The sequence below is a fragment of the Delphinus delphis genome, chromosome 21 (assembly GCF_949987515.2).
Source record: "Delphinus delphis chromosome 21, mDelDel1.2, whole genome shotgun sequence".
Lineage (NCBI taxonomy): Eukaryota > Metazoa > Chordata > Mammalia > Artiodactyla > Delphinidae > Delphinus > Delphinus delphis.
Window position 1 is genome coordinate 26,178,353 of NC_082703.1, and position 14,863 is coordinate 26,193,215.

The 14,863-nt window shown below is 41.3% G+C and overlaps 1 protein-coding gene across 1 annotated transcript in view; it reads right to left on the bottom strand.

The window, feature by feature from the left end:
* CSMD1 (CUB and Sushi multiple domains 1) overlaps positions 1 to 14,863 on the bottom strand; it is a 1,741,289-nt gene that overhangs the window by 286,095 nt on the left and 1,440,331 nt on the right. The window contains exons 19-21 of the mRNA XM_060001344.1: positions 14,089 to 14,205; positions 12,389 to 12,604; positions 6,660 to 6,848 (exon numbers count right to left, since the gene is read on the bottom strand). Coding sequence (XP_059857327.1) covers positions 6,660 to 6,848; positions 12,389 to 12,604; positions 14,089 to 14,205 — 522 coding nt within the window. The remainder of the gene's footprint in view (positions 1 to 6,659; positions 6,849 to 12,388; positions 12,605 to 14,088; positions 14,206 to 14,863) is intronic.

Consider the following 14,863-nt stretch of genomic DNA (forward strand, 5'->3'; position numbering starts at 1 on the left):
CCCAAAATGTGGCATGAGAGCTTTGCCACTCTGAGGTAACTGTGAAAACTGCCTGCAAGAAGTCCCTGTGTGTCTTCAGGGGGCTGTCCCACGAGGAAGGCAAAGCCAAGGAGACCCACTCTGATGGGCTCCAGCCCTGTGATCCTGGGAAGGGCGTGCTTTCCCCTCCCTGAGGCAGGGGAGCCTACACCTCTCTCTCTGTTGTCTGGAGGCTCTGCTCCTATGTCCGGCAGGTGTGTTCTCTTGTTCTTCTTATGGATGGAATTCCTTCCTTTGGGTCTTCACACCACTTTGTTTCTATTCCCTTCTTCTCCTTGACAGACTTGCCACACAGAGAATTTTCCAGGCTCAGGAGTATCCTTTTTTAAATGTAGACTCAGTCTATCACAATAAGGCGGATGTGTAAATGGTATATGTCACACATTTTTCTAAGTTCTTCAGTTACATTAAACCATTTAACCCTCACAATAACCTTATGTGATGAGGTAATAAACCCCGTTTCACAGATAAGGAAACTGAAGCACAGACTAGCTCAAAAGTCGTTTTTCCCAAGGTCACACCACTAGTACAGACTCATTATTGATTTGATATAACCTCTAAGTGCTTAGCTTAGGAAAAGAATTGTGGACTTTTAAAAAATGCTAATTAATGATGGATATACTTTATAGTTAAAAGTTCATAATATTATTCATAATTATTGGTAATGAAACTAGCAGAGCAAAATTTTGTTGTAGAAGACAGTATACTTTTAAAAATTTTATCCAGATAGGATAAAAGTTAAGTTACCAATTAACTGAGGTTATATTTGTTTTCACATTAGCATTTAGGACATTAACCATTTATTTCTCATAATACAACGAAAAGGCAGGACTAGAAAGAAGGCTTTAGCATTTGGGTAGCCAGGGAGAAAAAATTTATCAAATCTAAGGATGTAATTTTACATGTCTTTTTGTGAAGATTTGGATTCTGGGATTTTTTTCTAAAGCAGATATATAATAAGTGGTGCTGATTAAGTGCAAGTCTACACTACATCGAAGTAATGAGTGTGGGAGATTAACTGGCCGGTCGTAACCAGTAATTCTTGGCAGAGGAACAAGGCCGTTGCTATAACTGGTAGAAAGACGCGGAAAAGGGCCAGCCGCCTCGCCGGCACGTCTCCGCTCACTTTATACTCGCCTCTTGAACACAAAACCTCCACTAGTGTCAGGGCAACTAGTGCTCATAACCTGAGATGCAAGTAAAGTTCCTAAGTGAATAAGCAATAACAATTAATTTACTCATGATACATCTGTGAGTGAACCTACACATACATGGCACGTGCACTTAGAAGTGGAAGGTCAGAATTCATTATTCTAGAGTGTACAGTACAGGACTTAAAAGATAGTATTTATTCAAATTTTTCTCCAAGAATATGAAATTGCTTGTAGAGTATACAAACCTGGTATACAAACATCAATTTAAAAAGCCTATTTTACTATAGTGTTTTATTTAATATAGACATATAATATGCATTATTACTATTTGATTTATATCTGTATCACTTTATATTCTCCAAAGATTTTCATGTAGATCATCATGTAATTACTTTTATTTTTTTAAATTGTTACTTTCCTCGGTTTTAGGCAATTATTTGTGTTTGACGCTATTCCGATGAACATGGGTGGCTGCTGCTGGAGTTGTTTTCTGATTTTATGTGAAGACCAATAAGAAAATATGACCTTTTACAGGCTGAACGTGATCAGCCATTTGGTCTTGAGGGTCTTGGTTCATTCTGACTTGGTTCCATAGCAGGCTGGCAACATCAAAGGTCTGGTGAGAAACGCGGGTCGGGGACCTGGAGCTATGGCACATGGCAAAGTCTCAGGTGTGAGACACGTGGGTGTTCAGGTGGCCTTACGGACGCGACAGAGCAGGGGAACATTTGAGAGGACTTAGGGGATCTGGCTGTAAAGAGAGACTGAACCAGATGGCAGTGGGTGTATGGGTGTCACTGAACCAGGGTCCCTGGAGGGTTTGGAGCACAGAGGTGTCCTGATAAACATCTGTTTGGAAAAGAGGAGATGCACTAAAAGAAAACAGTGAATCCTAAACACTCTAAAGGAAAACACAGAGTGTTGTAGTGTGAAAATGGACATGTCAACAAATTCTAGAATTCCCAGTCCAGAGGAACACACTGGAAGATTATCAAACAAGTAATTGTAGAGCCTATAAAATGTACTAACACTTTGCCCAGCTGGGTACAGCCATCTGCTTTTCTTTTGGTCTATTTGTCACTTGCACTGAGTGCATTTTTATAACTATTATATCACTGAATAAATATAACAATTCCATGAGGTCAGTATCAACACTAAATCCATTTTACAGATGAAGAAACTGAGATAGTGTTAGGTTAATAATTAACTTGCTCAAGATCACATGGAGTGGGGCGTTGGTGGAGCTGTGATCTGAACTCCAGCTGGTCTGGTAATAACCACACTATGTTTGTCAAAATACAATAGTGATAATTAATTACATTTATAGATGTTAAGTAACCCACAAGGAACATGTATGCATGTATGACTCCAAAAGAGTAGGAACATGAGGCTGTTGTGGGAAACACACCTTCCGAACGTCTTAATTCAATGTCTCACAGAATGTCCTGCCGTGGAACAGGAATGCCTGCATTGGGATCCTGTTTCTGAGGCAGGCCACTGACTTAAATTTATTTCGAATTAAATCAACTAGTGCACAAAGACGAATGCAACACATTTCCAAATGCAAGAATTGAAACGTGTCAAGAAGACTGAGGAAGGAGCACTAAAGCCTGAGACGCTGTCCCACAGGAGATAACTAAGTGAAATACAACAAATGGTAAAAAGCAGGTGCTCAGAAGATTACAAAATGTAAATCATCAGAATTTCAGAAATTCTTTGAACTTGATTTCAGACATCCATTGCAAATCTCCATGCCTAGAGCAATTAAATGGATCAAGTTTCAGTTCTTCTGATAATCCATTTAAAGTGATTTTAAGATGAATGAATATAATTTCCCTTAAAATGAATCATTTGCTCTTTTTTATAAAGAACCTCCTGAAACTGTAATTAAAATTGAATTGTCATTGAGAGTTTTGTAATGGAACTAAACTTATTAAAATTAAATGAACAAAATAGAAAGGAGTCAATTGATTTTTCAGTTAATTCTTCTGTACAAAAGCATCAACCCATGAGATGGTCTTAGCAGCTCTGGGTGATGTAACAGAACACAGACAAGAGGCTTAAAGAATAACATTTAGGGCTTCCCTGGTGGCGCAGTGGTTGAGAGTCCGCCTGCTGATGCAGGGGACACGGGTTCGTGCCCCAGTCCGGGAAGATCCCACATGCCGCGGAGCGGCTGGGCCCGTGAGCCATGGCTGCTGAGCCTGCGTGCCCGGAGCCTGTGCTCCACACAGGAGAGGCCACAACAGTGAGAGGCCCGCGTACCTCAAAAAAAAAAAAAAAAAAAAAAAAGAATAACATTTATTTCTCACAGCTCTGGAAGCTGGAAGTGCACATCCATAGCACTAACCATATTATTTGTAAGCAATAATAAATATTCAATATCAATAAATATTTTATTGGGGATATTAATTTACTATTTGATAGTAACACAGCAGATGAAAATCTATACTCTCTCAATCTGCCTACTCATCATGCTAATCTGGATTCCAATTCTGTTGCTGAAGAACTTACCCCCCTAAATACTACCGAGGCTTTGCAATGCCCCTCATCTCACAGGGCCGCTTCTCAGCCCAGGTGTTCACTAGAACTTCTATTTACCACCAGATGTTTATTAGAAAAAGGGAAAGGAGCATTCCACTTGGCACTCCTCCAGGGTCACCTGTGATCTTTGGATTGGATTTGCAACTTTGGTCTAGGGATAGATTATTCTTATTTCTATGGTTTTACAGGAAGAAAGACAGACACAGCGTCCTAATGAATCAAACTTTGAGATCAAGATAGGAGCTTCCAACAGAAATAATGTTTATTTGTTTGACAAACATGTATTGAATAAGGCACAGAGCTGGATTTAGGGCTAGGCAGCCTCCACTGTAAGGAAAGGTCAGCCTAACGGGAGAGACAGAAATAGGAAGACAAGTTTACTGGAGTACAGTGGTTATCCTGGAGGGTCCCTCTCCAGCCGGTGGGTAAGCGGGTAGAAAGAGTTTACATGGGAGGTGAGTTCCAAAATGAGAAAGTCAGCCTGGCAGAAAAGGGGGTGCACGTTGCAAATGAGGGAGCAGTGTAGGGAGAGGCTTGAGCATAAGAGAGAACCAGGGCAGTTTCAGGTCGAGTGAGCTGGGCAAGACGTCAGAGAGTCTGGCCAGTGAATAAGGGGCCTGCGTCCCCGGCGAGTGGAAGGTTTGTTCTGCACATTATGGGAGCTGATTCATGGGTTCTGTTAAGGGGGATGAATTTGTGAGGTTCTGAATTCGGACAGATCACTCGGGGGGCTGCGGCAACAGTGGTTGGCGCTGTCCTGGAGGTGGGGAGCATCTTCGGGATGTGAAGCTGAGAGCCTTTGCAAGGCTGGGCAGAGAGGATGGGCGGGGAGCCTCCCTGGAGAGCTGGGGAGAGGCAGAATCTTCAGAACTAGCAACTAATCCGATGTGGAGAATGAGAGAAAGGGAGAAATGAGAACTCCCAGGTGCCACGTGGGTCACCTGGTGGATTTTAGTGCCTTACTAACATGTTTATTTAAAGGTCTCTTGTGGCCAGATGGCTGGAAGGGAAGTCAGGAAGCAGTAGGTAAAATACAAGAGGTGAAATAAAAGAATGGCCCTGCCAGGCCATTCTCTCAGTGCAAAGCAGGGCTGAAAGGCCTGGTTTTAGGTGCCCTGTGTTGGAATCTTGCTGGCTGTGTGCCGGTGGGCAAAGGCCTTAAGTTCTTTGTGCCTCAGTGTTCCCATCTGTAGAATGGAACTGCCAATAATAGTGCTTACTTCACAGAGGTGTCTGGGGGATTAAATAAGATAACACATGGAGAGAGCTCAGAGCAGTGCTGGTCTAGAATCAGTGCTCAATAAACATTATTTCAACCCCAGTTACTCCTCATTTTATACTTTAGGCAACAGTGTAAAACCCCAAATAACAAGACTAAGAGTGTAAAGATAATGAATCTAGACAAAATAATAGAATAATGCAAATGGAATATTATAATCAATAGGCAATGTTACATATGTGGATTAAGGCTTTGACTTCATCGAGTTGGGAGTTTTTCCCCCAGATTTTAAACTATCTTGCTCAGTAATTTCCAATTTGGGGCATATGGATTCTAGGCAACTCTGGGAACATCTAGGATCATCTAGAAAATATTGTATCTTTTTTTCTTGAGATAGTGTTCAAAATTGGCATCCAAATCTCAAATAAAAATCATAACTAAAAAAAAAAAAAAGTGAGAACTACTGTTTTAGGAGAAAACCACATCATAGAAAGATCAGATATGTGCCCTGGCAAGAGATAAAGATGATTTGATTCGTGTTCACTTGTGTAATTTTTCTATAATGACGTCCTCACTATCCTACTATCTATGGCACACTGGAGCACAAAAAGACAGTATATTAACTTGTGAACCACATAATATTCCTAAATAACTGAAGAGATTCTGTGCATCAGAAAACTCTGGTTTACTAAGTTAACAACTTAGCATTTTTATGGGTTATGAAATCTTATTTTCACAACTTTCCCACCTGCCTCTAGTTTATCAGCTGGTAAGATCACAGGTGCCTCAAGGACTCAGAAGGCTCACAATTAAGGGGGTCCATGGTTCATCACTAGACAAATGTCATAATGCTACATTAGCCAGTTTCTGTGACTTTAAAGGACAGCTTGTACGCCCTTTACATGCTGAGCAACGTGGCCAAGTGACAGTTACCAGATATTGCCTCTGGGGCTGATGACCAGACCCTCTAGACCTGCGGCCAAGATTCCATAGTTAAACTGAGCCACCACGATTTGAGGAACTCCCTACAGCAGCACAGGTTCAGATTAACAATAAATATACCCCACTGAATGGGCATCTTAATTCCGTCTTAGCACAGTGCCTAGTTTCAAGTACCTAAATGAAGATTCCTATTACTCTCTGGAATGACCTCTTGAGTTCTTCAAGAACACTGTGAAAAAGCTAATTCAGCATTAAAACGTCTACAACGCCCACTTTGCGAGAGTATGCACGATCATCTAATCAGAGTTAAAGTGTAAAAAAACAACAAAACGAGTATTTTAAATTGTCCCCATCATTATACCAGGTGATACCACTGCTTTTAAGCAACAGAATTGTCAAAGGTTGTGTTAATACAGCATGGCTTCTAGCTTTTGTCTTTTGTCCCAGGTATAGTGTGTGTGTGTGTGTGTGTGTGTGTGTGTGTGTGTGTATACATATTTTTTTTTCTTCTCCATAAATATGCTTGACACATGCTTCAGTTTCATTCCTCTTCAGCCAGGGTGTCTTGGGGCTGAAAGGGGCTGGCTTCACCGATGAGGTAACCACAGCCCAGAGAGGCCCCTCCTCCGCTTCCCCGGGGAGCGGAGCGCCCGCCCAGTGCCGGCCTCCTGTCTCCCTTGCCGGCAGGTTCCTGCACGCTGACCGCTGACCGCACCGCCCTGCCCCCCGGGGGAATGAAATGAAAGCACGTGACCACCTACCCACACACCTTGGCAGAGATGCGCTCCACACACGACGACCCCCGCCCAGGCACGTGAGCTTGGTTGCGCCTTCTAAGCGATAACCTGGGAAGCACGAAAACGTCAGAGAGTCTCCAACTCCGAAGTGAAAACCGATTCTCCTGCTGAAGGCAGGGACGCCAGGATCGTCACAAGGCTCGAGGTCATATTCTGAGACATGAAGAGACAGAGTGCACTCGTGGGAACCCGGCTAAATACTCAAAAACTATTTAGCAAGAATAAAAAGGTGCTATTACTTAAAAAATAAACATATATATATATATTTCCCCCCCCCCGGCTCTGCTGTAACTGTCATATGGGTTGTCTTCCTTTGTACTGTGAGTTTTCTCATGACAAATGGAATACAGTATTTTTAAAAATAAATGTATAACATTATAGTAACATGATCCACTCAAAACTGTCACTTTAACAGTATGAAATTATTTTAGTGATACGCCTAATTGCTAAAATCAGTTACTGTCCTCTTAAAGGTGCTTTGGATAAACAAGACCCAATGGAGAACAAACTAAAAGCAGTATCACAGGGTTTTTTCACAGGGCGGAAAGATTATCATAACCAATTTCACCCCTAAAATACACCTCAGTATGGAATAGCAAAACCTTTTCCCGTCTATTTTTCAATTTATAAACCATGTTTTATTGATGCATAATGAAAAATATTCTGGATCCTGCTAGAAATTTCTGTAAACTACCCAGGAAGAAAGTGCTAAATTTAGTTAAAAAGAAAAAAAAGAATAATGTCTGGTGTATTGCTGCATTTGGGGATTAAATGTCCAAAATAACAGTACTAATAACAGCATTTTGTATTTGTCTCATTCTTTAGTACCAGCTCTTTCAAATCTCTATATATGGGTACAACTGCACTCTGGTTGTCATGGGTCTCATGGGCCATCATTCAGTGTGTTGTTGATCCTTCTTGCTGTGTTCTCAGCGTGTAATGCCCAGTGTTTAGTCAAACAGGATCAAACAGTGGGCCACCATTAGGGGTTTGAATGGTGGAAAGAGCTTCAAAGAGGTTAAAGCATCAATTAAAGGATGAGCATTATTGCAATGAGTGGGAGACGAAAGTTTTTCCTATGGTGGTGGGGAAACTGTGCTAGTTCATCTGAAAAGATACTGCCTTTGCTTTCTGATTTCCAACTACTATCTTTCAAGTCCTGACTCTAAAGTGTGGATTCTGTATTCTCAAGGAACATATTAAATCCAAACCATCATCTCCCCCAATATTTCTCAATTGTAATCCATCTTTTCTATTCCCATCATCCACAAGTTTCATCACTGGCATCCCAACCCCGTATGAAGAGGAAATCTCTGCTCCAGTTTTTCCCTCATCTCACCCAACTTATTGGTCAACATCTGAGCTCCACGCTTTCTACATTGTCTTTCTCCTGTTTTTCATTTAGGTCAAAACTCTATTCTGGATCCCTAACATATTCAAACTACTCTCACCACTCTGGAGATATACTCATTAATTTGACCTATTTTTAGTATGACCCAGCAAGGGAAAAAAAAAGGTAATATCATTCAATTCAACTCAACAAATATTTATTTGTCATACCAAAACATAATGGTAGACTTTCTAGGAAATAGTAAAGTAAAGCTGTCACAATCCAGGGAACTGTATCTTCATCTGACAGAAGTCATTCTCCTCCTAATAGACTGTATGCTCTCAACTCGAATCACATCTTTGCTGTCATTTCTTTAAAAGCAATTGAAAACTCTTGCCAAATAAGAGAACAGTTGCTATGATTTGTGCTAGATCTATTGTATTATAGAGAAAAACACTGTAATCGTATGGTTCTTTGTGTATATTTTTATTTCATATTTTGACTGATGTCCTCTGAAAAATACCTACTGAAAGAGGAAGCCTGATCCAACACCGTGAGATTAGAGGTGTGGATTAGTTCCACCCTCCCACACAAGGTCACATAAAGGTCCTCTTGTGTCAATTGTCACTTATGGGCTATTACACAGTGTGTATTTGCACAGCATACGTTTCCAGCTAGGCATCAGCAGAAGAAAAATGTATTGCCCTCAGGATTCCAAGTTCCCGGACTCAAAGATTTTGTTCTTATAACTTACTCTATTTTTCTTCATCAATTCTCTAGTCTCATTCCCATGAGCACACAGACATGTGTTCCAGGGCCCATTATAAGAATGCGACACAGCAATCCACCGAATAAAAACCACTCTCATGACCTCACGATGACCACAGCCGCCACGCCTGGTGGGGCACCTCCGGACCAGCTCCTAAGAGGCGCTCCACGTTCTATTTCCACGGCACCTCTTCCCGGTCCCTCTCCACCCGCCAGCGGGCTCGCTTCCAGACCAGAACCACTGTGGCCTCCCCCTGTGAGCCCGCTCACCAAGCCTTGCCTCCTCCTACTTACACAGTGGAAGCCCTCTTCCTCCTTGGAGGGTTATCCCTTCTCTCCTCCTAGCTCAGGGTCCCACCTTCTCAGTCCATGATTTGAATAGTCCTAATCTTTGCACCAAAATGTCCTGCCCCAGCCAAAACCTAGTACCTTCTTTCTGTGCAGCTACACTCATTTCCCAGCTTACCCAGCCCCACGTCTTTAAATTTTGTCTATTTATTGATGAACTTCAATTATTTTTTTCCTGACTTGACCCTCTCTGTGAACTCAAGACTCTTGACAACCCCTCTTGGATATATACCTACAATTTCCCAAAGCAAAATTTTATATTTTTCCTCCCAAACCTGCTTCAGTCCCCGTGTTTGCCACGTGAAGCGTGGCATCCTCATTCACAGAGACGAAGACCTTGACCCCTGTCTGTATTTCAGACACATTCGATCCCAGCTGACCTGGTCCACTTCACTCCAGCACCAACCCCGCAGCCTCAGCTTCTGCTGTCTCCTGTGGGGCTTACTGTGTAACAGCATCTTACCTAAGATCCTGTGTTAACGTTGGATGTTACTTAGAATGAGTTTTGAAAACGGTCAGATCATGTCCATCCCTGTTCAAATCCCTCCAATGGCTTTGCATAACACAATTCACAGCCAAGGTACTTATATGACCTTCTCAATTACTGGGCTCTGACCACAGCGACCTCATTCTTTAACCCTAAACTTGCCCGCACACTCCCACTGCTGCTCTTGCTTCTTCTGAGGACCACGTACCCTATAGCAGCCTGGCCTGCTCTTTGACTTCTTTGAAATCAAGCGTCAGCTTATCAGATAGACCTACCGTGGCAATTCTCTACACATCACCATCTTTTAACTCCTTCACTGTTTTATTCTTTCTGATAGCATCCCCTGTTACTATCTCCCCTACTGGATTACAGGCTCTATGAAGGCAGGCCCTTTGTTTTATTCCCTACTGTGTCTCCAGGACCTAGAATAATTCTTGGTACCTTGTAGGTGCTCAGCAAACACTCACTGAATTAAAAATAAATAACTAAATAAAAGAATGAGCACTCTGTACTCTTTCCCAGGCACTGATGGTGCAACAACGGGAGAAGACACATGAAGGATACAAATATGGAAAGATAAAGTTGGAAGACACACAATTTTGGTATATAAACAGTGTTACGGGAAGGCAGGAGGAACACAATTCTGCTCAAGGAAGAGGAGACGACTGCGAGCAACAGGCAGTGCTTGATCTGCATGCAGCTTTGCCTGGTGAGGAATGAAAAAGGGTTCGTTTTCTTAACATTTTATTTATTTATTTGGTTGCGTGGGGTCTTAGTTGCGGCAGGCGGGCTCCTTACTTGTGGCATGTGAACTCTTAGTTGCAGCACGCATGTGGGATCTAGTTCCCTGACCAGGGATCAAACTTGGGCCCCCTGCATTGGGAGCGTGGAGTCTTATCCACTATGCCACCAGGGAAGTCTCTGAAGAAGGGTGTTGAATGAAGAGGAAACCACATCTGTAAAGGCACTAAGTTGTCCAGATTCTCATCTTTTGAAGAGAATGACCAGGAAACTATGTGAATTCACAGAAAGTTGGCATTCAAAAAGTAGTATCAGGGCTTCCCTGGCGGCGCAGTGGTTGAGAGTCTGCCTGCCGATGCAGGGGACACGGGTTCGTGCCCCGGTCCAGGAAGATCCCACATGCCGTGGAGCGGCTGGGCCCATGAGCCATGGCCACTGAGCCTGAGCGTCCGGAGCCTGTGCTCCACATAGGAGAGGCCACAACAGTGAGAGGCCCGCGTACCGCAAAAACAAAAAACAAAACAAAAAAACCCCCAAAAAGTAGTATCATAGGAGGCATGGAGAAGGAAGGCTGGAATAGTAAGTGTACACAGAGAGCAGTCAGTAGCGGACACTCAAGACAGACCAGGGAGGGTGGACAGCTCGATCTAAACATACTTGAATAAGGAGCCCTTTCCCCCCATATTTCCATTAGTATCTACGGTGACACTGACTGGGAGACATAACTGAGAAATGACCCTTTAATAAACCTTCTAGAAAAGACAGAAATAAACTGGACTAACAAGGGAAAAAATCCGGATATAACAGCGTACTGATTTTGTACAGATATCAGAACAGTCTCCAAAAGGGTAAATGCTTCAATTGCATAATAAAGTGGTTACTTATTTGGGCACAAAGAATAAACTCCATTGTGTTAGCGTCACTGGCAATTGTTCACAGCCCAGTTTCAAGGCAACGTGCCTTCAGATGAAATGATTCCTTTAGCATATCTAAAGAATACGTTTCCTTTGGAATCAGCTTTGCAATCAAAGGTGTATTTTGTCTTTAAAAAGACTGTCTGAGCATGTGTGTGACACAGTCTTGATGAAAGCGATTCCTTGTGTAAGCTTTATAGATTGTCTTCTACTGGTTGTGACCAAATGAATTGTTCTGCATGTTCAAAAAGTGATACCAGTTTAGTCTTAATATTTAAAAATATTTTAAAACTGCCCCAAAGAGCTACAAAGACCCAGAAAAGTGTGTTTTGTTGTTTCTGTTGTTTGCTTGCTTGTTTTTTAGGGAGTTTACGAAAGGAGTCAGCTTCAGAGCTGCACTCTGACTTTTGTAATCAAAAGACTCCTTGTAGCTGTGTAGCTTGTAGCTGTGTGCTGGGAGTCATTGAATTAAGAAAGAAATATCTTAATACCATTCTTAGCATCATTCAAATTAAACAATTTAACCCATACAAATAATGCCTGAAACAACATAAATCCCTCACAAATATTATCTATGTTTTATAATTAAAAGTGAAAATGTTTCTTAATTTTGGCGTATCATTTTGCTGCCATGTATGATGGCATTAAAGTCAACAAGAAGCTCATCCTCAACTGCATGTGTTCATACTTTTTTTCACTCTAAAGGTGGTTCTCAGAACAAGTATGGCATCTCCTGGAAGGTAGGATTCAAAATAATCAGACCACAGCTGATTCTGAGTATGTCTCCCAACAAGGACAGCTTCCTCACAGATTTTGGTAGAACTGATAACAAGAGAGACTGAAGAGATAGTGATATTAGCAAATTTGGGGGGATGAGAATTTACAGTCAATGTGAGGCATGGTGTCTTGTGGACGCCAGGCCGCTGCCCTTGCATCTCAACTCCTCCTCCACCCAACTAGAGCTTCTCAATGGGCGGCCATTTACGTGTAAACACACACACACACACACACACACACACACACACACACACACACACACACACACATACACACACACTCGCTCACACAAACAGTACAAGTATTGCCAGAGAAGACCCCAACATACCTGAAAACGTGATATTGAAGCCCTCGTAGGAAATGGAAAAGTCTGATATAAACCGAAGCTGGGCGGTGAAGTTTCCAAACAAACCTGCCTTAATGGTGTGGGGCAGCACCGACCCTGTGAGCCTGGCCACTGGCTCCGAGAAACTCCCGTCCTCTGTGATGAGTAAGTAGTCGTGGGAGCTCTCCAGGTGGAAGGTGTGGAAGATCATCTGAACCCCTGAGAGACAGAGAGATGGAGGTAGTGAGAAAGACACAGAGAGAGAGAGAGAAAGAGAGAGATGAGAGAGAGACAGAGAGAGGGAGAGAGGGGGATAAAGGGGGGCATTGGCAGAGTTAACAGTTGGGGAAAAGAATTTCTTCTGGGCTTAGAGACATAAAAGTCTTGAATCAAAAGAAAATCTTAAAATGCAACCTTAATTTTGAAGTTTGAAAGAAAAATACAGAGAATGGGTAGAAGAAGGAATAAACAGAAAAAACAAATGCTTCAGCATACATAAGTACAGATACAGATAAAGGTTAGACACAGGGATACAGAGACAGCTGTATCAACAGGTCCAGATATAAATGCATAATAAAACTCGGCAGGAGGGTCATAATGGACTGTTTGCACCCCCTTAGGGAAAGCATTTGCCCCTGAGGAGCGAAGGATGAGATCACTTTCCCATTTATAGTAAACACGTGTCCTTTAGAAAATCTAGGCTTGGAGGTCTAATACTGAAACTTACACAAGTGAGCAAAGACCATTTTGAAATGATAGTTTTATGTGATCCCTTGTGCATGTGTTCTCATTGTAACTATACCCACAAAGTATTATTTCTGAATTCCTATACATAATGAATAAATTTAACCATGACTAGGTCCTTTTTAATACAAATACTTATTTTCATGATGACAAAACCTTGGTTGCTCATTATTTGTTTATTCTTAATTTCCTTCAAGGCCAAGTTTTTCTTAACATGTATTCATGATGGCGGAGTGTAAGATAGTGTATATAATAAAACACGTCAATTTAACATTAAGTTGAGCTCAATTTAAGTGGAAAGACAAAATCTACATAATGTTTATGTGAGAAAAATTCCAAATGATCTTCTTGAAAATGACAAGTTTACTCATACGAAAAAGACTCAGAGTATAGTCCCAAATCCAATGTCTATAAACTGTATTTCTTACACAAAATTCAAATGTTTCTGGTTTTCACTCCACTTGTTTATAAAATGAGGATAATGAAATCTACTCCATAAATCAACACTGGATTATGTGAAGATAAATTATTCATTATATGTAATAATACTGGGTACACTTAGAACACAAGCCAAGTATAAAAATGTATCCTAGATTTATCATAGAAATGAGAAGCTTAGATAATTTCTTATTTCCCTTTATTTAAGCACTAGTCATATTTTATTTAATGCATGCCTCTTTTCCTTACCATTATACGTAATTTTCAAGCTTATGTTCACAAGCATAAATTCAAGTCATCTGATCAATACAGAATAAAACAAGAAATCTACTTCTGCTTGAAAGCACCAATAATTTAAAGACCATTTTTCTTCTAAAATCTTATTAAAAATCAAAATTAGCAATCAAAATATACATGAGGAAATTAGTTATCTTATTTGTTCACACATGAATATTTTTTTCTTTCTTCCCATGTTTGTATCTAGTTATTTTGTATATTTGAAATCTATGTAATATCCTTACCCTTTCCATGAGATACCTCAATGGTCCATGTACAGTTTAGAGAGTTTGGGTAAAAATCTGGAAACCCAGGAGAAAGAACTGTTCCACTCTTTCCATGGATGTATCCTCCACAGAGGGCTTAAAATAATAAGGAAATATCATTGTAGTATTAAAGTTTCACAATGATTGCTACACAAAATACTTTTGAAGTGCCATTTAAATTACACAAAGACTAAAAGAATATTTAAGATCACCTCCATGTAAAATAAAATGGAACAACAACTTTATTTTACTTGAAATATGCCAGTTGATATACAGTGTCCTAAACAGTACAAAACCTGGAAAAATCAGACAGGCTAAGGTAAAACAGCTGAAGAAGAACCCTCCTGTGGCAGTTAATTTTATGTGTCAACTTGACTGGGCCACAGGATGCCCAGACGTTTGATCCAACATTATTCTGGGTATGTCTGTGAGGATGCTCCTGGATGAGATGAACACTGGAACAGGTGGACTGAGTAGAGCAGGTTGCCCTCCCCAGTGGGGGTGGGCCTTGTCCAACAGGCTGAAGGCCTGAAGAGGTCAGAAAGGCTGAACATCTCAAAACTAAGATGGAACACATCTTGCCTGATGGCTTTCAAACTGGGACATCATCTTCATTCCTATCTTCAGACTAGAATTGAAGCATCAGCTCATTCTGAGTCTTGAGGCTGCTGGACTTCAAACTGGAATTTACACCATTGGCCTCCCTGGGCCCCAACTGGCTGACTACAGATCTTGGGACTTGAAAGCCTCTATA